This window comes from Arvicanthis niloticus, chromosome 3, assembly GCF_011762505.2.
Source record: "Arvicanthis niloticus isolate mArvNil1 chromosome 3, mArvNil1.pat.X, whole genome shotgun sequence".
Classification (NCBI taxonomy): Eukaryota; Metazoa; Chordata; class Mammalia; order Rodentia; family Muridae; genus Arvicanthis; species Arvicanthis niloticus.
Window position 1 is genome coordinate 56,597,065 of NC_047660.1, and position 23,883 is coordinate 56,620,947.

At 35.7% G+C, this 23,883-nt stretch overlaps 2 protein-coding genes and 1 pseudogene across 8 annotated transcripts in view; 1 reads left to right on the forward strand and 2 right to left on the reverse strand.

Moving 5' to 3' along the window:
• The window catches only part of Ints6 (integrator complex subunit 6), a 121,520-nt gene that overhangs the window by 52,134 nt on the left and 45,503 nt on the right, over window positions 1–23,883 (forward strand). For 2 of the 4 annotated variants that reach the window (XM_034497777.2, XM_034497780.2), the window contains 11 exons: window positions 1,930–2,082; window positions 2,513–2,645; window positions 3,729–3,823; window positions 5,304–5,414; window positions 6,397–6,609; window positions 8,022–8,148; window positions 8,821–8,963; window positions 10,159–10,390; window positions 13,917–14,279; window positions 15,073–15,166; window positions 17,703–17,855. In XM_034497777.2, the coding sequence (XP_034353668.1) occupies window positions 1,930–2,082; window positions 2,513–2,645; window positions 3,729–3,823; window positions 5,304–5,414; window positions 6,397–6,609; window positions 8,022–8,148; window positions 8,821–8,963; window positions 10,159–10,390; window positions 13,917–14,279; window positions 15,073–15,166; window positions 17,703–17,796 (1,758 nt within the window). In that variant the 3' untranslated portion in view covers window positions 17,797–17,855. Of the gene's footprint in view, window positions 1–1,929; window positions 2,083–2,512; window positions 2,646–3,728; window positions 3,824–5,303; window positions 5,415–6,396; window positions 6,610–8,021; window positions 8,149–8,820; window positions 8,964–10,158; window positions 10,391–13,916; window positions 14,280–15,072; window positions 15,167–17,702; window positions 17,856–23,883 lie in introns of those variants that run through there. The other 2 variants (XR_013109324.1, XM_034497779.2) reach the window with 2 other exon arrangements.
• Window positions 284–706, reverse strand: LOC117705112 (uncharacterized protein C11orf98 homolog pseudogene; annotated as a pseudogene).
• The window catches only part of Serpine3 (serpin family E member 3), a 31,000-nt gene continuing 26,345 nt past the window's right edge, over window positions 19,229–23,883 (reverse strand). For 2 of the 4 annotated variants that reach the window (XM_076930877.1, XM_034497781.2), the window contains 3 exons: window positions 22,254–22,340; window positions 21,699–21,782; window positions 19,229–19,315 (listed from right to left, as the gene is read on the reverse strand). In XM_076930877.1, coding sequence (XP_076786992.1) covers window positions 19,272–19,315; window positions 21,699–21,782; window positions 22,254–22,340 — 215 coding nt within the window. In that variant the 3' untranslated portion in view covers window positions 19,229–19,271. The remainder of the gene's footprint in view (window positions 19,316–21,698; window positions 21,783–22,253; window positions 22,341–23,883) is intronic. The other 2 variants (XM_076930878.1, XM_076930880.1) reach the window with 2 other exon arrangements.

Below are 23,883 nucleotides of genomic sequence, written 5' to 3' on the forward strand. Positions count from 1 at the left end.
GAGTTTGGTTTCTACCAACTCAATCATTCTCTAAAAGTTTTTATTTTTATTTATATTTTTGTAGTTAAAGCACTAAAGCTTTATTACAAAAGGAGTTAACTGCTAGAGAGAGCCCTCTCCAGTCTTTCTCTGTGTCCTCTTCCTTGTCAGTATATATCTTCAGGGGAGGTCAGTGTTCCATTATAGAAGAGGTATCTGGGAGGATAAAATATGGTAATTTTTTTTCAAAGTCCTCCAAATCCTAGGTGCTATTGAGAATCTTCTGGTAGAAGATGTAGGAACTTTAGCTCTTATCTCCAAGATCCTCCATATCTACATCCCTGGGAACTTTTCTCTTCTTTTGTCATTCAGACTGTAGCTGACTAGTCCTGGTTGACTTCCACTTCCATGGCTACTTTTTCTTTCTGAGCAAGTTGGATCTGCTGCAAGAGTTTCCGGTGCTTCTTCTCAGATAGTGTGATGTTGGCACAAGTACTGGCCACCTGCTTGAGGTGGTGCCTTTTAGTCAGTCAGCCCTTTATCTATCTCAGCCCTGACCACCTGGCTCTTCCTTCGTGATCCCTGCTTAGTACCCTGTGGTGCTTGAACAACTTTTTTTTTTCAGCTCTGTCTGATAACACTTGATCTTTCCTCCTGGAGGTCCCACTGCTACACTCAGAGGCTCACCCCCCAAGTTTTTAGTTTCAAAAGAGAAGATAATGAGTAGTCAGTAAAATACGGGGGGCAGGAAGGATAATGACCTATTGGTGCAACGGCATCTGGGTAGCATGGCTGGAGCATGGAGTCTCTAGGATGTGAGTGAAGAATGCCTTAGAGACCAAAGCAGTGAAGTTTTTATTTGAAATTAAAGGTGTGAACTGCTCCTACCTTGTGATTGGCTGCTGCCTTTACTGCATAAATTTAAGTAGGGAACTACATAAAATGACAACAGGATTATTGGAGTAGAGTAACCAGTAGGAATGCTAGTTAGAAAGCAGTTGTATGTAGCCTTAACCTGAGAACGAGTGAAGATCTGAGTTTAAATGTTAAGAAAGATTAGTTGCTGAAAGTGGGGATTTAATATTGTCAGAAAAAAGGTGGCAGCAACCAGTACTGGTGTGTGTCCCATTCATGTGTTCTAGTAAGTGCCTTACAAGTTCGCTGTGGTTTCCTGTAAGTCGTTGACAGTTAAAATGGTGAGGTCATTAGAAGAGAACTTGTGGTTTGGAGGCATAGATACAATGTATGTGAAGGCTGTGTAAGAGTCAGATTATGTCCAATAGGCAGCTGTAGACATAAGAGAAATGAGATCGTTTTGATCCTTGAAGTGTTGTGCTTTTATGGCTCTAGGACAGGAATCTTCAAAATAAAGTGTTAGGTACCTTAGGAATATGGCAGAGGAATGACCAGCCAGAGGAGTCCATTGGGAAATAGAGAAAGAAAGCTAACTTATAAATAAGGTTTATGTCTTTTATTAGCTATACATTAATTATTTATATCTCTTTATACCCACAGTTTGTAAATAGTGTCTGAATATTGCCTATGCAGAAATGAATAAAGGAGTGTGATTAGCTTGGAAGTTACTACTCTGTATAAGTAATTGCCACAAATGAGGTCAAGTGGGCTTTTATACATTTCTTCTTTCTTAGATATGAAAATAATAAATTCCTTAATTCTAAATTAGTTGAATACTTTTTATTCTAAAATTTCCATTTAACTAGTGATAAATTTGCTTTTAGATAGATTTTCATTTATGGATTTTGATGTTTTTCTTTTTCTTGGTAATATTACGTAATTTAAACATTTGTTCATTTTTCCAGCTTAATGCTATTTCTAGGAAACCAAACTTACTAAAAAGACTGAGGAAGTAAGTTTTGATAAGAGAAAGGTACTTAATATGTGTTGATTTCTGGTATTTTGTGTAAATAGTAATAAGATTTTCTCCTGTAGCCACCTCGTACATCTCATCCTGTAGTGAAGTTTTCCTGTACAGACTGTGAGCCAATGGTTATTGACAAATTGCCTTTTGACAAATATGAGTTGGAACCTTCACCGCTGACTCAGTTTATTCTAGAAAGGAAATCTCCTCAAACATGTTGGCAGGTAAGCTGAAAAAAATTGTAGTGAAGAAAACATTTAGGTGAGATGTTTCTGACAGAGCTAAACTGGGGACTAGAGAGATGGGTCAGTCAGTAATGTGTTTTCTGTAAAAGTACACAAACCTGTTAATCCAAATTTTGGATACCTAGCATCTGTGTAAAAAACCAGGTATAACAGCCTATCTCTGTGTTGGGAAGGATATAGGAGGCCCCTGGGATATATTGACTGTATAGTCTTACTGAATTGGTGAACTCTAGGTTCATTCAATAAGAGACTGTGTCAGAAAACAAACTGGAGAACAACAATTGAGGAAAATACTCAAATGTCAAGGGCACGCACATGCATGTGCGTATACACACTAGCTAAGTGGATCTGTAGTTTGCGTATCATTCACTGCAGGTTTATTGAATATGAATTTTAACCTTTTTAACAGGTGTATGTGAGCAATAGTGCAAAATATAATGAACTTGGCCATCCCTTTGGTTACTTGAAAGCTAGTACAGCACTGACCTGTGTCAACTTATTTGTGATGCCTTACAATTACCCAGTCCTCCTTCCTCTCTTAGGTAAGTCATTCTTGCCATGTACTCTTATAGAAAGCAAAGAAATAGCCCTATCTTATCTATAAAAATTAATGAGAATGCTACACCTACTGTAAAATCCTTTTATTTTACAGACAGAGGTACTACTATATTTAAATTATAAAATTAAATATTCAAAGTTTGTACAAGATTTCTTACTCAGTGATACTTTCTGGGTTAGACTTTCTGTTTGATGTATAAAACATGCTCTATTCATAAAAGTCTGAATACATGTTCTAAGAATTTAAGTCTTCATTTGGAAAACAGTTTTGTTTGAGTCTGTATGTGTGAAAGCAACAGATTGTTCTCAGACATGTTTTGAAGAAGCTATTCATTCAGTGGTTATCCAGTTGTTTAAATTTATGTGAGAACATGTGTTTATGTAATCATGTGCTCCTATGTGCCGTGGTGCCTGTTTGGTGGTCAGAGGATCACTTTTGAGAATTGTTGTTGCCTTCTACTATGTGGGAATCCTGAGATTGAACTACTAGGACCTGGGGCTTTCTACTAGCTGGCCATGAGCCCTGGAGGTCTGTTCATCTCTTCTGCTCTGGGATTACAGGCATGTATCACCATACCTAATTTTTTTCATTGTTGTCAGTAATTCAACTCTGGTCCTCATGTTCACAACGGCAAACACTTTTATCAACTGAGCTATGTCCCCAATCCTGGAAAATAGTTAAAGCATGAGAAAGCCCAGCGTCTGTTTTTAGGTTCAAGCTGGCCATCATTTTTGAACAGTACTGAGAAACATTTCTTATGCAAACCATCAAATTTAAAAGTTGTAGTGAAGATATTAATTGTTACTAGATTTTTCTAGTAGGACATAAGATTTTTCTTTGTGTATTTTCTGATACTACTTTGTTAATATGTATTTTTTAAGACCATAATTAACAGGCTTTCACCTTTAAAATCAAACAAAAACTGTTAGAGCCAAGTTTACTACTTTTTATTTTGTTAAGATTTTCACATGTTAAGTGCCTCAGCAGTAACAAAGTAGACTTGAGAGAGGAACTTTGACTAGAGTTAAGAGCAATGAGTGATGCTACTCTGTGTTGACTGTTCTAGATGACTTGTTCAAAGTGCACAAAGCAAAACCAACTCTAAAATGGAGACAGTCATTTGAAAGTTATTTGAAGACAATGCCTCCCTACTATCTTGGGGTAAGAATAATATTGCTAAAATAGATCTTGACACATAGCTTATTGCCAATATTATAACCTTTTACTCATCCCTATAAATAACATGAAAATGGAATGTATGGATAACATATGAGTGTAATTATAGATTTTAGTGGTTTGTAGAATAATAGTGGTTGTGAGAATATGTGAATATTGTATAGCCAAGGCCAGGTATTCTCATAAGCATGATGTGTCTATTAATGATGTTTAATCCTTAAGGTCTCTCTGTGAGGTAGAAATGACTTGTTTCTGCCTCAGAGATGAAATCAGGAACTCAAAGTAAGTGGTCATTTCTAATTCTAGTTTCTACTTTTGATGCAAGAATTTTATACCTCTGTCTAGAACTAATCTTTATAAGCACTCCCTATGTCATTAGAAGTTAATAGCTTGATTTTATGGTTGTAAAAGTTAAGTTTCTTTGAAAGTCTAACACAGGGTACTTACCGTGTTAAAGAGAGTAAGAAGGAAGGAGCTCGTCGATGTGTTGATCTCTTATCTTTAGCAACCTTAATTTAAGACTTAGCTTATGTAATACTTCATGAGTATTACATAAATATGAGCTCTGGGTTTTGATTCCAGGATTCAGCAGAGCTTACTCATTTTCCATGCCATTGAGGGTTTTTTTTTTGTCTTTGTGTCTGTTGATGATAGTTTACTGTATAAAGTGATTCTGAATTAGTCTCTCCTTACTCCTGAAGATTTATACTGTTGTCTATGTGTTTTTAAACTTTTTACTGTGCGTATTGTCCTGTGTCGACCCTGCACTCTCATTCATAGACTGTTTACTGTGTTACTGGGGAGGGCCTATGGTCCATGTGTTTGTCTGAGCTTTCCCAGTCGGGTAAGGTCCCTGAGCTTCTGAGCCTTGTAAATTTCATGAGCAGTCTCATGAGCTTATAAAACTTTTTTTAATATCTTATTTTATTTATATAAGTACTAATGATATATAAAAAGCTGAGTTAATGATAATAATAATGTGGATCAAAGTCTATTGAATGCTTACTATATGCCAGATGCTTTCTATTTATTACCTCATGTAATTCCCTAACAACTTGTTGAAGAGAGATGTCCTTTTCTCCCCCTAAAAGTAAGAGCTAACTCAGGACAAGTTGTTTCACCAGCTCAGATTGTGTGTCTAGCCCTTTATCCACTGTACAGTCAGACTGGCCCCCACAGTGTGTCTTCTGTCTTCCAAATGAGCATCTCCCCATGGCATTGAGCACTTCAGGACTGCATTCTTAATGCCCTGCATTATTACGCTTCTAATTCATATTAACTACCTTAAGTTGCTTTTCATGGCACTGATTAAACATTTTACTAAAATGTAAATACGACTACTGTATTGTCATATTGTGTTCCTTTTAAGGCAAAGAATGCAAATTGGGGTGGAAAGTTTTTAAAAGTTACTATATAGAACATTTTTCAACAAACTTGGTATTGAATGTTGTTTCTTTTTCTATAGCCCCTGAAGAAAGCCGTTAGAATGATGGGCGCACCTAATCTGATAGCAGACAGTATGGAGTATGGACTCAGTTATAGTGTCATTTCATACCTCAAAAAATTGAGTCAGCAGGTAATGTCAGAAACTGGAAGTGAACAGTAAAGCTTTGACTGCTAGCTAACATTTTTAGTAGTCTAAAAACTATCTAGTTCTTGATGAGTCTCTGAAACCCAGGGTTTCTCATGTGATAGGCAGTTTTCCACTGAGTTAATATCCCTAGCCAACCCTTTCATATTGAGGCACGTTAATCTACATTGGACTTGAATTTGGCAGACCTCCTGCCTCAGTCTTGAATAGCTAGGATTACAAGTGTACTACTATTGTATCTAACAGACTACAAACAAGATCTTATTGATTTTACATTTTTTATAATTTCTCATTCATGCATATGGCTTAACTTCCTGTATATGATTATTATTGTTTCCTTAGGGGAAAAAGATAGCATTCTATTTTGCTTTGTGTTTTAAAACCTGTACGTATTTTCTTTCAAATCCGGAAGCTTCTTTGGAACTGTTTGTAAAACCATGGGATTTTTATCATGTTGAATATAAGTTCTATTAAGATACAGTGAATATCAAGCAGTAGACAGTTTACTTCCATCCAAATTGTGTGTCTTTTTAAGTTTTCTAGTACTTTAGACATCTCTCTGCAATTTAGAAAGAATCAAAATATGGCTAAAGTGTACATCTGGTTTGCCACATCTGTGTGTATATAGTTCTGTGCTAATAGTGTCTTCAAGGGGTTTGTTGTCTCATTTCCTGTTGCTTCTGAATTGGGAATGTTTTCTTTAATGAAACATATGTCATGGTTTGTGATGAGTATTAATTATAAAATAACTTGAAGGAATGTTTGTCCTGCTGCAAAAGTTTTGAGTTGTAATTATTTTAACTGATAAAGTATTGTTATTAAGGTATGTTTGGTTTACCTACTACTAATATAAACTACGATTGCTTGAATTTAAAATTTTAAATTCAATAAATTTAATAAGTCACTAGCATCTGATTTATAAACTTGTCGATTGTATTGAAATGATTTTTGTTTCTTTTTACTTTAGGCCAAAATTGAATCTGATAGAGTCATTGGATCCGTAGGCAAAAAAGTGGTGCAGGAAACTGGAATTAAAGTCCGAAGCCGGTCACATGGGTTGTCAATGGCACATAGGAAAGGTTTTCAATTGCTGCAGGGTATTTCAGAAGATGTCCCCCACAGGTTGCTAGACCTTAATATGAAGGAGTACACTGGGTTCCAGGTTGCTTTACTAAATAAGGTAATGGTCAGTTTAATATTGCTTTAGTTGTGTTGTATTCTGTCATAGAGCAAGTTTGAGTTTTTTATCAACTAACAATTTGTCCAGGCTTCAAAAAGCCCATTTCTATATGGCTATAGAATCAATGATATTTACCACTGAGTTTCAGAATTAAAACAGAAATTGTATATGGTATGTGAATGAATGAGTTGCTTGATAGTGAAAACAAAGGCTTAAAGATTAAGTTACAGAGCTGATATTAGAGTTCACTTAAACTAAAGACCTTTACATGCTTTATAACTCATTCTTAAAATTATTTTCTTTTCAGCAACCTTTCTGTAGACAATAGAATAGCCAAGCTGATTATAATACTTAAATATAAAGTGTCTAGAATAGCTGAATCAGTTTTGGAAAGGGAATACAGTTTGGACAACTGCAGCCATGTGATTTAGAACTGAAAAACTGCTGTAATTATGGCAAAATGATTGTGTGTGGTTAAATACAGAGGAGAGGTAGAATGGAATAGGGCAGGTTCTCATACACAGTCATTTAACAAAGGTGCCAGTGATAATCAAACTGGGAAAAAGCCTGTTAAAAGGAGGTACAACAGTGAATATCCCTAAACCAACATAATTACCTCATTAATTTAAGTAATCATAATCATAAGAATTAAACCAGAAGAAAAAAAGAAACAGTCTTCATAGTGTTTAAAGCTAATGAAGATTTTTGTAGTATAACACAAATCCAAAAAGAGCACAAATCCCAAAAGTTGGTAAATTGAACCTTTTTAAAATTAAATATCTGCTCTTCAGTGAACTGCTGTAACTTGAGTTGAATTATGATTGATTGCCTAACATCTGAGAGTCCCTGGTTTCACTCTCATGTGTCTTTGTTTCTTTTGCTCTTTCAAAGCTGCCTAGTTAGCTTAGATATGTTTAAAAAAAGGAAGAAGAAAAGAAAACCAAAATAGGCAAGGCACAGGTCAGAAGCACAGAACTTGTGATAGAAGACTGGTATCAAGATAGTTGACATGCAGACCATGAAAGTGCTCTAAGCTAGGTGTGATGATGTCAGCTAACTATAGACTCACACACTTGCTCATCAGGTCACATGCTCAGATAGCAGAGTGGTGTTCAAACCCTTCCAGAGTTTAAAGGGCTTTTGTTAATTGATTTGCTTCCCTTACCCAGAACATAAGATCCAAATTAAAGGTTGATTTGCGATTATTTTGTTGAGCTTACCACAAAATCTCTCTCATAAGGCCCTAAAATGTTGTAGTTGATATTATATTATGTGTCTTTGTTTTCTTGTGCTCTTTCAAAGCTGCCTAGTTAGCTTAGATATTTTACATTTCATTTCTGGGCCTGTGCTTCAAGCTAAAGGGATTTTAAATTCTGTTTAGAAATATTTTATCCTTGAATGTGTTTGTGTAGGATTTGAAGCCTCAGACCTTTAGAAATGCTTATGATATACCAAGACGGAATCTTCTGGATCATTTAACAAGGATGAGATCTAACCTTTTAAAGAGCACCCGCAAATTTCTTAAAGGCCAGGATGAAGGTTAGAGTATGATCTTAAATATTATTTCTGTTTTAAAAATAATTTTTCTTTATAATTTATAAGGAAATGATAATATACATTGTACAGGCTTATATTCTCATTGTTAATTCAAACAAGTGATGTAAAAGAAACATTCACTCAGATATACATTCACATAATCAAAAATAAAAATTTTTTAAAAGGGTAATTCATCTCTTATTTTCTACCTTCCTTCTTCCTGTCACTGTTAACCACAAATCCTCTTGTCAGTTTATTCATACTTCTTCAGACACATAGACACCTACAGACATTTTCTTGGGCTATGTTAGCATCTGATAGTTTGACTCTAGGTGACCATTTCATGACATATTCTGCTACTTCCTTGTTTTTATGACATCTGTTGTAAATCACATCATGAACTCTTGCTATGACTCAAGCCTTCCCACCACTGCATGTATATATTCATGTACTTGTTTCACTCTACTAGTCTCTACAAATTCTACTTTATTTTGCCTAGAAGATAAATTAGTACTTTAAATTTTATTTTTGAAGAATTAAAAGCTGTTACATTTATACATGCTCTATAACTAACTTCCAGTATGTAGTAAAATGGGGATGGTATTCATATATGGGATAGCTAGAGTAATAATTAGTGATGGTAACTTTTGTTGTTGATATATTCTCTCTGAAAAGATCAAGTGCACAGTGTACCTATAGCACAAATGGGGAATTACCAGGAATACCTCAAGCAAGTACCTTCTCCATTGAGAGAACTTGATCCTGATCAGCCTCGAAGGTTGCATACATTTGGCAATCCATTTAAACTGGATAAAAAGGTAACTCTGAAATGTTCTGTTATAATTTGTTGGGTAGCTGGTTTAGTGGGTTAAGTGCTTGCCGTGCAAGCATGAGAAACAGAGTTCAAATCCCCAGAGCCCATATAAAAAGCCACACACACAGTAGCACTCATTTGTAATCCCTGCATTGGATTTACACTGGGGAATTACAGTTGACTCCCAGAAGCTAATGAGCCTGCTAGCCTAGCATGCACAGTGGCGAATAAGAGACCCTATCTTAGACAAAGTAGAAGGTGAAGACTTAACCTGAGCTTGTCCTCTTACTTCCACATGCACAGTATGGCATGTCAATATCCAGACTGACATGAATGTACCCCTCCACCCCCAATACACTCAGACCAACTGCATGGAAATTCAAGAAAAAATGGCAGTTTTTAGTGTAGAGTAGAAAGGTAGATAGATTGCAGAGGCTATGAGAAGGATGAAGAAGGGGAAGATAAGGATTAAAGGGCACTGAGTCCCAGCTTCAGGAGTAAATTTTAGTGAGCTCCTGATAACATTGTTATCCTAGTTAATAATAATGTGTTATATATTTCCAAGTTGCTAAAAGAACGAACATATTTCCTACATTCTTACCCCATCAAAGTTGGTATGTATCAGCCATGTTGATTACATTGAATCTTTTCTTTTTTAAAGATTTTTTTTTTTTAACTTGTGTATGTGAGCCTGTGAGGTATTCTCCACATGTGTAGAGGAGCTTTGGTAGCTAGAAAAGTGCTCTGGATCACCTGCAACTGCATTTATAAGTGTTTGTAAACTGTCATGTGGGTGCTGGAAACAGAATCTGGATTAAGAGCAGTAAGTGCTCTTAGCTTCTGAGCCCATAAGTAAATCTTTTTTTTTTTTTAATATATGTATTGTGTGTATATGTGTGCATGCACACTTATGCCATGGCACACATGCGCAAATCAGAGGGCAAATTTTTGTGGAATCAGTTTTCTGATTCTCTCCCACTTTTCTTGTGATCTAGGCTTTGAACTCAGGTCACCCAGAGCACCCTCACTTGCTATTCCTCCTTGCTAATCCTTGATTAACCCTTTCTACACAGTATGCATAGCTCAAGCAGTCACATTGTATACCATAAGTGTGTAGTTATTCATCAGTTAAAATAAATGGTGGCCATTAAAATGTAAAAATTATTTATAAATCCAAAAACATTTAAATCTGTTAATAGGGTATGATGATAGATGAAGCAGATGAGTTTGTGGCTGGACCTCAGAATAAACACAAGCGGCCTGGAGAGCCAAGCATGCAAGGGATCCCAAAAAGGCGCCGGTGTGCTTCTCCACTCTTGAGAGGCCGAAGGCAGAGCCCTGCTGTGAACAGTCACATCGGAGGGAAAGGACCACCTGCACCCATGATGCAAGCACAGCCAGGTCTTATTAAACCCCTTCCTCTGCATAAAGGTAGCACTTTGGGGCTTTCAAATACTACTTGCTATTTTGGGGTTCCTAAGGGAAGAGATTTTTATAATAGAAACAGAAAAAGATTGTTCAGCAGAGTCCAGTGAGTATTGATTGTGAATTGGTATGTAGTAGCTTGGATGTCTTTTTGATGAACATTTTATAAATTCATACTTTGCCATATTTTAAAATGATGTTAGCAAATCTTCAAGTATTTCAAAAAATGGTTTTGGAAGGAATATTGTCACTACCAGCTAAAATAAATATTTTTCTGTTCAGTAAAACTCAACAACTAACTATTAAATGCTTATTATACTGTGCTACAGATGTGAGCAAGGCTGTAGTCATTTCTGTCCTCATAGTAGGCAAGGAAAGTCATTATTTAGTCAATTACAAGTGCAATAAATGTTAGAAGTATTTGACAAGGAGAATGTCTGTGGATGAGTGGGAATTAAAGCTTTCCCTGTGCTAAAGAGTCTAAAGAGAGTATACATAGACATGCATAAAGAGAAAGATATTAAGACCTGAAAGAATTATATTACAGTATTGGTATTGGGCATATTTAGTAAGAAGAGAATGGAAAGACAGAATTCAAATCAGGGGTGGCCTTTGAACCTTTAAAGATTCTGTATTTTATTCCTAGGACAGTGAGAAACCATTGAATGGTTCAAAAGAGGTGGTAATCTGGTTAGTTAGCATTTTATGTATGGGAATATAGGAAATGTAATAAGTCAATGTTTTTATTAATTATGCTTAGTGACCTCATTGGCTTATATAACATCTTAAATGGAGAGAAATCCAATATTATGTACTATTTGATGGAATTGTACAGTACTCCTAAATACATTTGACTCTTCTCCCCTGTCCTGTATTAAATATCAGTGAGATCAAGCCTCTAGATCTAGCAATTGCATGGGAAATAAAAGAGACAGAAAAACAGGTTAAATAACAAAAGAGGGGTATGGTCAGAAAATTGAGATCATAGGGAACTTTAGGACAAAAAAAAAAGAGAGAATCTGTTATGTTGTTTTGTTATTGAAAAACATAACAGAGAGATGCAGAAAGGTTTTATAGAATCAAAGGACCAGTTATGTTGCATGGACCTCACTTGGACCCAGAATCACATAAGATTAAACCTTCAAAAACAAAATGTATAAAATAACTGAAGGGTGTCAACGCTGACTGGATAGTTGATGTTATACTGTAACTGTTGTGCGTCCATAGGGCGCAGTTAGTAAATGAAGATGATTTGACCTGACAGTGTGTCTTGAGAAACGATAGGCAGGTTGGGAAAAGCAATAATTGTGAATTTACTTTAATAGTGTGTGGTTTCAAAATCTTTAGAAGCAGACCATGCAAATTAGAAACATCTTTTGGTCTCTAGCTGTCTTAACTACCACCAATACTTTTTGGGGAATAAAGGACAGAATGTTTGTTTGTTTTTTTTTTTCTTTTTGTTTTTTTAAATGAGAAAGAAAGAGGATGAAGATGTGTATGAAGACTAAGTTTTGAGTTAAGCTGTAAAGGGCACGGAGGCTAGTAAGTAATCCATGAAGAAATGGTGGTTTTGCTTAAGAGTTTTTAAATGCTGGCATTGTGGACCTAGTATATAGAAAGGTTAAAATAAAGATGAGAGAGGCCATTATCTCCACCAAGAAGGCAAGAGGAAATGGCCCAGCTTGCTAATGAAGGAATGCCATTTCTGTTGGACAAAATGGTTGTGGGTACAAATTCATTAGAAATAAGGGAGTAAAAGGGTCCTCACCCAGGACTTTGCTTCTTCCATGAATAGAAAGTAGATGCACTGCTGAGATAGAGAGGATGATTGGAGAAGTTAGAACTTCGAAGAGAATGAAGGCTATGGAGTATCTGTGGGAAAGGGAGAAGGCATATAGTAGGCTTGCTCAGCAGTGCAAGATCCAAACAAACCTAGGTGGTAATTGGGACCACCCTGGTAGATCTGCCTCCTATTTTTCCAGCTATTGTCATCACTCCAATTAAATGTCTGCAGCTAACAGACAGTGTAAACCAACCATTAAGTCTGGTGTTTTACTTGATAGATACCATAGTGTGGGGTGTTAGAACTAGATCATTGGAATGTTAGTCAAAGTGACCTAGAGTGGGATTAAGCCTTTTAAAGAGGAAAGTGGATGTATTGTCAGAGTGTGATTATTAGAAGAAAGTGAAAGAGTTGCTGGAGTCAAAGTTCAACTGTTTTAAAGGAGCTGGAAGATTGCAAAAGGATGCACTTCATCTATGAGTTTGTTTTAGATGGGAAAGGTGAAGTGGGAGTGGAAAGTTCTTTAAGGTCAGATCTTTGGTAGATGATGCTCTGCATAGACATTGGTGCTACAGAACTTAATCAGATTTGCATGAAGATTACCTGGGGTCCTTGTTAAACTGCTTGTTATCATGCAAGTCAGGACTGGGTCACAAAGGAAGCATTTGAGAGGCTCTCCTGAGGCAAATGCCACTTTGAGTAGTAAGAACTTCCTAGAATGTAGAACTTTCTAGAATGTCAGGAGGGGCTTAAGAATGTACAGTGAACGAGATGTCCAAGCACATGCACTGAACGCAGTATGAATATAATGATGAAGGGATTAGATAAGTGACAGTGTTGCTCAAAAGTGCAGGAGTTCTTTTTTTCTTTAAAGATTTAAATATGAGATTTAAAAATTAAATTTATAAATAGGTGGAAGAGTCAGCCACTGCCTCACTTTTACACTCATGAGAAAGCAATTTCTACTCCACATTTGAAAGGAGAGAAGTGGCTTGTTTGTTTGTTTGATTGATTGATGTTTTTTTTTTTAAATAGGAGAGCTTGGTTTTCATTAAAGCAGAAATTACTGTGATTTTAGCCTTAACCTTAGACAAAGGCTGAGAAACAGTTGTGGAGAATAATCAGTAAAGAAGTGTTTGCAAACCATGGGGTAGAATTTAGAAAGTATGATGGAGGTAGATGGAAGGGAGTAGACTAGGTCTTTACATTGAGATACATACAGAACAGAGCTCTAGAGGCTGATGAACAATTAAACTGAGGGGTCATGTCTAAGAATCTTATATTTATTAGCAAGCTAGTAAAATTTTCTACAGGTGTAATGAGCTGAAGTGGGCACCGATTACTTTGCATGGCTAGGAACTGAAAGGATAGATGGAAAACAGTGTATTCTAAAATGTAAGTAAACACCTATCTGGTGTTTCTTGCAGAATCTTGAGCAATAAACACCATTCAGTGTTTACTTTTCTCTCTAGATAATAACAGGTTTATAAAGATAGAAGTAGGCTTAAGATGAAGTAGGTAGGACTCTTAAGCCAAAAATGACAATGGCAATTTTAGTGGTGTATATACTGAAAACTTGTTTAATAATTTTGCTAAAATAAGGTAAAAAACAGGCTAAACTTGGCTGTTTGAAATATGTCTTAAGTTTAAAATGGAGTTATCTGTAGTGATTGTGTCGCTGTAGCAGGTTTATGCTGTGCTTTAATACCAGATCTCACTTTCTGTTCCATTTCTTTGGTTTTATTTCAGAAGCCACTAATGATTCAATAGTAGAAGATGTGGTTGAAAATCATGTTGCTGACCAACTTTCATCAGACATGACACCAAATGCTATGGATACTGAATTTTTAACATCTCCAGCCAATCTTTTGGAACCATCAACCAATCATACAGAGGCCCTTGGTCATGAACATTTAGGAAACAATGACCTCACTGTTGGTGGGTTTTTAGAGAATCATGAGGAGCCAAGAAATAAAGAACAAAGTGCTGAAGAGAATATACCAGCATCTTCACTCAACAAAGGAAAGAAATTGATGCATTGTAGAAGCCATGAGGAGGTCAACACTGAACTAAAAGCACAAATAATGAAAGAGATCCGAAAGCCAGGAAGAAGTATGTATAATTAGAGACAAACTTATTAATTTCTTTGTCTTCAATTAGGCAAAACCAAGTCAAATTCAATAAAAGCATACATATTATTCTAGATTACTCATTAAGTAATATCTGAACTCTTTAAGGTTTAATTTCATATTCCGCTGGAACACTAAATAATCTTGGTTCTCAAGGTACTCCAGTATGGGCGGTAGACCACAGAGAGTCTATCTAAGGAAGCCTCTAGAGATGCAGTACATGTAGCTGCTCTGACAGGGACCCAGAATCTTGACTGTTGTAAATAGGAGTTGAAATTTTAGAACAACTAACCCCAACAGATAGGGTGAATGATGTTACATGGCTTGGTGTTGGGTTGACAGTATATCTAAGTGGTAAAGCATCTGTATAGCCCAAATTCAGTTATCAATACTGTATGTTTGTAAAGTTCTCTACTGTCTGTCACTATGAATGAATTATGAAAGTAACCTGGATCATGTGCTTAGGCCCCAAACCTAAGTCATTAAGGCCATCACATGAATGCAAGAGAACTCAATTGGTACAAGAATTGTGAGTAGTATTGGCATCCATTAAGAACATAACCAACACTGCCATGATGCTGTAATAAGAAAGTGGAAGGGCCTTCAGCCAAAAAAAGAAAAAAATGCTTGGAAGGTTTTGTCTTTGGTGATACATACTTTCATGCAAATACATGTTAACAGTGGTCTGTAAAAGCTTTGAAGAATGGTGATATTTTTATGTAAAATATTTTTGTCTTGAGTATATAGCCAGTTGTTTTTCTTTCTCTTTTTTTAAGAATATGAAAGAATCTTCACTTTACTGAAGCATGTGCAAGGCAGTTTACAAACAAGGCTAATATTTTTACAGAATGTCATTAAGGAAGCATCCAGGTAAAGAAGCTTATTTGTTGCTAAATAATAATGAAATAGGTTTTGCTTTGCGTATATGATATTTGAATGGCATTTGTTAGGCAGTTGGGTTTATGCATGCATGGATTTGATTCATTGAAATGCATGGAACTGTTTTTCTTCTATTTTTCTTCTTTTAAGCTAATTCAAAGTTGTTCGCTGAAATAGGCACATAAATCCTTGAGAAACTATGGACCTTTTCCCTGCTAAGTTATTATATTCATTTAAAACTTTTATTTTCTCCATTGCTTTTTGGTGTTGTAAATGTTTAATTTCTTTCACCTTTCTATATTGATAATTATTTTGAGTGATTAGAAATAGCCTGCCTAGAAAGGTAATATTTGAATGTAGTCCATTTTTACATGAGAGAAGACATGTAATCAAGGGAATTGGTTCAGTATCCCAAGATTATGTGCCTTCCTCTATGGACTGAGTCAGTATTATAAAATATAGCAGTGAGGCCAATGAGTTGGTAAGCATAGTTGTATAACCTTTTCTATACTTACATTATTTTCTTTCAGGACTTAAGTTTTTCTATTAGGACAAAACATAGTGCTTATATATTATCTAAGTGTAAGCATAGCCACCCACTAGCTGTTTCTCTGTCTCTCCTTGCTACCTATGAAGGCTTCAGATCAGTAGTTCTGAACCTCTAGGACATGACCATTTTGGGGGGCATGTAAATGACCCTTTCGTAGTGGTTGCCCAAGACCTTTAGGAAACATGTTATTTTTACATTATTGATAACCATAGCAAATCTACAGTTATGATAGCAATGAAAATAATTCTATGGCTGGGAGTCACCACAACATAAAGAACTATATTAAAGGGCCACAACATTAGGAAGGTTGAGAGCCACTGCTTTAAATAGAAAGGATTTTTTTGTTTTGTTTTGTGTGGTGTTTCTTTTTGGAGTGGTTTGGGCGTGGTCTATTTAGAATGCTGAAGATAAGGCTATATATATATTTTCTTATAAGTTGAAGTATTTAAGTTATTCTACTTTTAATGAAAAGTCAGTTCTGTTTTTTGTTCAGTTCAAAGCATGCCTTGAATTTTTAGTGTTGTTCATTTTTGAAACAGCATCTTCCCACATAATCCAGGCTAGCCTCTATCTTGGGTTTCTTCTGCCTCAGTCTTCCAAACGTTGGAATTATAGGCATGTGCTCACATGCTAATGCATCTTGGATTTAGTCATGTTCCTTCCACCTGCCTTTCTGCCATCTTTGTTGTAGAATTTAGTGTTTATTTGCATCATTTTACAAGTAAGAAAGTAATAGGAATAGAATGTCCATAAATATTCTAAAAAGCATAAGTGATTTTGTATATAATTTTAGTCTATCTATATTTGTTACTGATAAACATTTTATGCTATATATCCTGTTATAGATACTTTATGATACTTGATGTCCTGGTCTTCAAATTATAGTAGAACACTGATTTTTTAAAATGCTACTATCAATTTTCATTCTGTAGGAGCTTCAGTTTTCACAAAGGAGTAGATGATATTTCAGTAACTGCTTTGCAATTCAACTTTGCTATAATGTTTAGGATCCTTCTGTATATTAGTAATTTTTTTCTTTTTCGGTGGTAAGAAGAATAATCATTCTTCTCTTGTTCCTAAGACAAGATGAGTTCCTCTAAGGAAAAACTGTAATTCAGTTCTGGTTTGAACAGTAATTTATAAAGTTTTCATTAAATTTGTACAAGTATGTGTGTTTGGTGCACATGTGGAGGTCAGGACAACTTTCAGAAGTCGGTCTCTCCTTCCATATGAGTTAAGAGGAGGTCAGGGTTGGCCAAGGGTGCCTATAATAGCCTTGTTATCTTCTGAGTTATTTTGCTAGTACCCAACAGATTAAAAAAAAAATTCCTTTTTTGAGATTATAATATTATGACATTATTTCTCTTTTTCTCTTTAGAACCCTCATATATCCCACCCTTACTTTCTTTCAAATCCATAGCCTATTAACTATTATTATACGTGTGTGTGTGTGTGTGTGTGTGTGTGTTTATATTACAAATATTCCTAAATATATAACTAAAATCTGCTTGGTCTGTATAATGTTACCTGAAAATAAACACACATGCACACACACACACACATGTTTATGTTTTTCAGGGCAGACCTGAAGCTGGAAGAAGACTACTTCTCCTGCTCTCAGCATTTCTTAGTTATCCATTAGTTCTTTGTTGAGGCTCAGACCTCCTTAGTCTCCATCCACTTTAGCCTGTGTTAGTACTGTCCTTGGTCAGCTCATGTTTAAGTAGTTGCCAACAGATTTTATGTGTTGGTTTTTATTATTTTAATTAGTTATTTTATTTATTTATGTTATAGATGTTGTCCCACCTCCATTGCCCCACCACAGGTCTTCTTCCGTTCCCTCTCCCCCTTTGGTTTTGTTTTCCATTCTACTTTTAAACAAATGACTTTCCCAAAGCTAGTTTTTCTCTGTGAAACATGCTAGTATATACTGTCCATTAATAGGTAATTAAGAATGCTCTTATTTTTCTTACACAGGTTTAAGAAACGAATGCTAATAGAACAATTGGAGAACTTCTTGGATGAAATTCATCGAAGAGCCAATCAGATCAACCATATTAATAGCAATTAAAAGAAAATAGAATGCAGCCACTTATTTCATTATCTTCTCCAAATACAAAGTAAATACAAGACTGTTGTAATCTTGTATTCATTCTTTGACATGCATTGTTGGCTATTTGAAGTACTAAAAACATTCTACAGTTCCTTTCCATCATTTTACAGTGACCTTTTCATTTTAGCTTATTTTTGTAAAGTGAAAAGTACCACTAAATTTTTTTCTTCTTCTTCTTTTTTTTTTTTTTTTTTTTAAACAAACTAAAACTATTCTTCAAATCATCTGCTTGTCATTGGCTCTTGCGTGTCAGTTTCCCTCAGGTTATATTTTCTTAAACCAACCTTTAAAATTGTCACCTCTGTTAAGGTTGAACTTTGCCAAAAAAAAAAAAAAAAAAAGAAAGAAAGAAAGAAAAGAAAAAAAGAAAATAATTAAAAACCAGTTACTTTGTAATTTTTGGGGAAAAAAGCACATACATTAAAACTAGGCAATGTTTTGTATATACAGTTATTTTGGATATATTATTGTAAGTTGTACAAATGTATTTTGAAGAATATTTAAGAAAAGCACTTTTGTTATTCCATCAATAAATGCTCTATTTTACTCTTGTGTGGTTTAGGAAATAATCACATTTAAAGTAACTACTTAAAAACATTCTAAAACAATGGAATTTTAAAGGCCTTGCTTTTTAGCATTAAAAAATACACAACTTAATATTTGTTAAACTAATGTAATTATGTGTTACATAGCTTGCATTGTCTTTTTAACTATATGTTCGTAATTTTTGTTGGCCATGCCAATATACTCCACTCTTACCTGGACAATGGCAATACCTTTGTCTGTGGCAGGTAGACAGATGGGCAGTTTTTAAAACAATTTTAAAAGTAGATGAGTTGGGACATTATTGGTTTCTTAACACCTTTTCAGTCTTTCTTACAGGATTTAGATGGCATTCAAGTCTAGCTATTAGGGTGTGGTAGCTTTAGGGTATATCATATTTGGAAATGCCTAGTATGCCGTAATTTGGTCCCATGCCATGGTTACATGAGTTTATGATATGATTCAGAGGGGATCTCTTAGTCTGCTCTCTGATTCTCATACTTATTTAGAAGCTAACTGGAGAGGAAACAGACTTAAGATGACTGTACTCCATTTTCTTTCCCCTTTATTTGCACAGGATGCAGCTATCTGGCACTTCATTCTCCATTCTCACAGGGTGCACATTTTTACTAAGGCTGTGATCCTGTGTCCTGACTCATGCACACATTCATAGATCACTGCTGTGCCTTTTAGTGGTTTGGAGGGAATAGTAGAAAAGGTTAGAATTTTTAGATTTCGAATAACCGAGGTTAAAAAAAACTTTCAAATTATTTTTTTAATTGAATTATTTTTAGATTAATAATATTTGGAAATCACATACCCTTAAAAGAAATTGTAAATATTTATGAAGGAAAGCATACATAGATAGAACATTCTTGAGGTCTGCTATTTTAGTCAAGGGGATTTGAAACTCTCCCAATACTGAAGACAAACCCTGTAAAGAAACAGAAACATTTAATGTGACTTGTGGTATTTTCATAAAACAATTCATTAAACATTTCTTACCTCTTCAAAATTCCTGGAAGTAAATGAAGATATAATTTAGAGATGGAATTATTAAAATAATTGCCTGTAATCACACTGCTAATTCCGCAGAAACTATACAAAATTCAGATTAACTTTGTGGTTGTGAATTATGTGTATTAAGAGTGAGATCAGTGGGAACACTGCAGTCATTTAGATAGGAATTATATTAAGCACATGGCAGGGTTGTCCTTGGAAGGGTCCTCATGTCATAGGCATGGTGGAATAATGCTCAGATCCTCTGCCTTTACTACAGTTTTCAAGATGAACCCCCAAGGAGTGTAAAATAACAGCATCTTCTGTGTCTGCCTTCTCCCTCTCCCCGATCCTTCTCTCTGTTTCTCTGTCTGGCATAACACTCTATACATTCTAATACTAAAACTTAGTCTGAAATTTGCAGCCTATCAAAAACTAAAGCTTAAGATTCCATCCACCTTAGGCTTTTGCCTTTCAAAGACGTGCTGGGCAAGTTAGTTAAACTAGTAAAGTTTCTACAAAATTCTTGTTAGCACAGGCAAGGGAGGATATACTTGGGGCTGGGTATTTTATTCTTTGAGATCATGGAATGTTGCTGTGCAGGACAAGTACTCTCCAAAAGGTTAATGGTAGAGTTTTTAGATAATTTTTTTTTAATGTTCCCCTATGTATCCCATTTGTTAATTGATTCATTATATCAGTATAAGACTGGTAAGTTTTTAATAGTGAAGGCCAAGACTTTTTTTAAGGTTATTTTTAAGTGTTTTGCCTACATGTATGTAAGTGCACTACATGTGTGCCTGGTGCTTGTAGAAACCTGAAGAGAAGAGGGTGTGAGATCCCCTGGAACTGGAGCTACAGACTCTTAGGAGTTGCCATGTGGGTGCTGGGAACCAAGCCTGGATCTTTAACAAGTGAAGCAAATACTCTTAACCATGGCTATCTAGTACTCCCAGCTGAAACTTAAAAATCCCTTCAGTAATATGATCAGAAAATTATCCACTTTGCCTTGGGTGATGTGAACAGCCACCATCCAGAAAAGAAAAGCCATGAGGACAGGGACTAAGATCTGTGGTGAGTTAGGGAACTGATTTTTGATTAGACCTGTATTTTCATTCTAATACTAGAGCGGTAAAAATTCTATTATTGAAAGTGTGGTTTTTATACAGTTGAATTCAAGAATCTGTTATTTGTCTTCTAACTGTCCCCTTTACTGGACATGAGCTTTAGGCAGTGACCCTTTTGTTCAAGGCTAGTCCTCCCTCTGTGTTTGAGAGTTTAATTTAAAACTTGCTTTTTGTTATTACAATTTTTTTTAACATATTCTCTGCTGTCTGTTGTTAGTGATCAGTGCTGTTTTTGTCAAGTCACAGTCACTGTGGGTTTGGAGTAATCATGGTGAAATACTAAGCAGACATTGTTATGAACTCCCACTTCTTAAATAATCCCCAAGTAGATACTTTTCCAGAGAATGATTACCTACATCCTTTTGTCACAAAATGTTCTCTTGATTTCTAGCACAAACATGACAGTATACAAATGATTCTCAGATAAAATGATGTTGACAGTATTTTTCTTTTAACAATCTGTGTTAAACTATGCTAATTTTCATTCTAACTTTCGATATTCTTTCCATAAATAAAAGTGATGCCTGATGTTTAGTTAAAGTAGGTCCACCTTGGCTTGATTTTTTTTTTTTTTTTTTAATCTTGTTCCATACTATTGTTTTGAACACCACTAAGAATTGCCAACAACTCTTTACTGAGAATCTCTTCCTTTTGAGGCCAATAATTGTTATAGGGAGAGTAAGGAAAGAAAAGAATTCAAGGACTATTTTCAGTATTGCTGAATTTGAGACATCCGTTTCTTCTATTGTACTAGCTAGGCTAACTCGTGTTGACCATCTTTGCATTGAGATACTGTTCTGTAGTGTGCAAAAGTACTAGGAGTACTAATTATTGACTTTTGAGAAAGATTACTAAAATACTAGAGTCTGAGTCTCTTAGATCATCTTGGCCTGAAGAAACCGTCTTTTCTAAAATAATAGGACAGCAGCAAGAAAAGCAAGATTTGATTGAAGTGTGTTTTTCATGACTTTTTAAATCTCTCTAGAAGCAGAAGTGTACTGAACTAAAAAGAATCAGCATTAGCTACAAATAAACAGAATGCAGAAGCAAACGACATGGAGGAAGTTTCCCTTGTACTATGAAGTAATTACCCTTTATTTGAGATTATAATAGATAGATAAATTGCTAGAGAGATGGACATAAATGTCTGAATCCAGTTTTTTTTTTTTTTTTTTTTTTTTAAATCAGTACCTGTGCTATGTTCTCTCAGAAGAAAAATGAAGGGTCGATCTGCTTTAAAAGCAGGAGTCCGAGACCTCCTCAGCAGCAGCACAGCTGTGAGAAAGAACAGGCCCTGTCAGCATTGAAAAGCACTATGCAGATGCAGATAACATAGGTGCAGACCTTGATTTGTCTTTAAGGAATCAACAGCATCTTAATGACATTTTACTATGTAGTATTATGGGAGCAAATGGGGAAATTAAAGAGGAAAGATACTACTTAATCATTTCTGTGTCTTTTTTTTTTTTTTTTTTAAATAGTATTCCATGACATAACTCCCTTCTAGAAGGTGGGATACTGTCCTGATTCCATTTCTTGTTGATGGGGCAATGATACTTTGTTAAACATTAGTATCATTGGTTTTCATAAGATTTTGTTTTCTCTTTATTTTTTTTTTTTCTTTAAAAATGCTATATCACACTGGGACTTGGGCTTAAGTGGTATGGTTTATAACTAAAGAGTTACTGGGCAGCTAGAATAAGGGTAGATCTTGTTGAGCAGCTCCATGGGGATAAGCTCTTGTACCTGTGGCTGCTGATGACTTGGTACCCTCCTCTGAAAGCTCCATCTTGGCCTTGTGGGTTACTTCAGAAACATAAAAGCCATCTTGGCCTAATTCACAAGTGACAGAAACAGAAAGTGATTTGTTTACATTTTCTGTGCACATAGTGTATGTTTGAAGACTCTTGAGTAAAACTGTGCTACAAGTATACAGGGAGTGATTGTACAGAAAATTACCAAGTTTTCTTTTCTACAACTCAAAGGTTTTGTTCACTAAGTTTAGTAAGACCTCCCCCAAATTAATAGATACTGAATATTACATAATTAATTTTAAATATTAATATTAAAATCTTTAGTCTATATTTCTAAAACTTAGGTGAGGCATTAGGTTCCCAAGGGTTATACAAAGTATGACCCAGGAATAATTTCAATGAGCTTTTGAGATAATTCCCGGACTGTCTTGGGCTGCAGTTTAGGAGACACTGATAAGTCATGGGTTAGTATTCTGAGGATAATCCAGTGTTAAAGTGCCTGCTGTTCCATGACTACATTCTGTGAAGCTGGTTGTGCTGGCTGGCTAGTTAGTGCACTTTAAGGGCTAGAACCTGCAGAGAAACATGAGGTCATGGCTAGATGTGTATGCTGACAGTTTCAAAGACAAGCTTAGCAAATAGGAATGAGAGAACTTAGAAAGCTTGACAGATTTCTGTCATTGAACAGTTCTCCAGAGATGAAATGGCATGTGTTGCGATAAAGGGTGAACATCAGCGTGTAGAGCTAAGATTGGAAACTGCTCAGCCCATCTGTTGCAGAGGGATTGCTAAATCATCTGCTATCACACACACCCCATCTGAACTGAGATTATCCATGTTTGACTCAGAGCCCATTTCTACCCAGCCCTCCTTTTAAGAAACTGCCCTCTAGTCAGCTGTAGCACACCATCAGAGAGACCTGCATGTTAGCAGCCATTTTGATGTGCTTTAGGGAGCTTTGCTTGTTATATTGGACTGCCTAGTCATGCACATGCAAGGAGATGGCCCCCTGACAAGTCATATAAGGCTAAAATCCAGCCTAGGATACTGGAACAATGGGATATCAGGAAATGGTTGTCCCACTTTTCACTGCCAGTAGAGGATGGGCAAGAGCCAGGAAGAAGTCAATTGATGTTCACTTGGTACTAGTGGAGAATTAGATTAACAGTGGTCTTTCTCTGCTTGTCTTTGAGAAAAGAAACAAAATTCTCTATTAATGGTTAGTCCCTTCTAGCCTATAGAGCAAAGAGTGCCAAAATTAAAATGGATTTTTATAAAGAGTGTGTTTGCCAGTCAAGGTTTTACTTCATTACTTTTACACTGTCTGAACATTTCCATATGATTAAATGAGTGCAGCTTCACTCTGAAACCCCTGGTCAGCTAACATACAGCAAATCCTGTATCTGGATCATTGTAAGAAGTGGGATCGACTGATACAAATGCATCTTCAGTAGGCTAGGTTGGGCTGTTTCAGTGTTTTTGTAAGGCATGTGAATTGCTTAAGTATCCTCCGCCCCTCCTCCCGACCCTTCTAAGAATGGCCCAATAATTGTCTATGTCTGCATAACCCTTAGACTACTCATAGGCAGTATGCCACCAACTGTCATGTCTCTGAAAGCTTT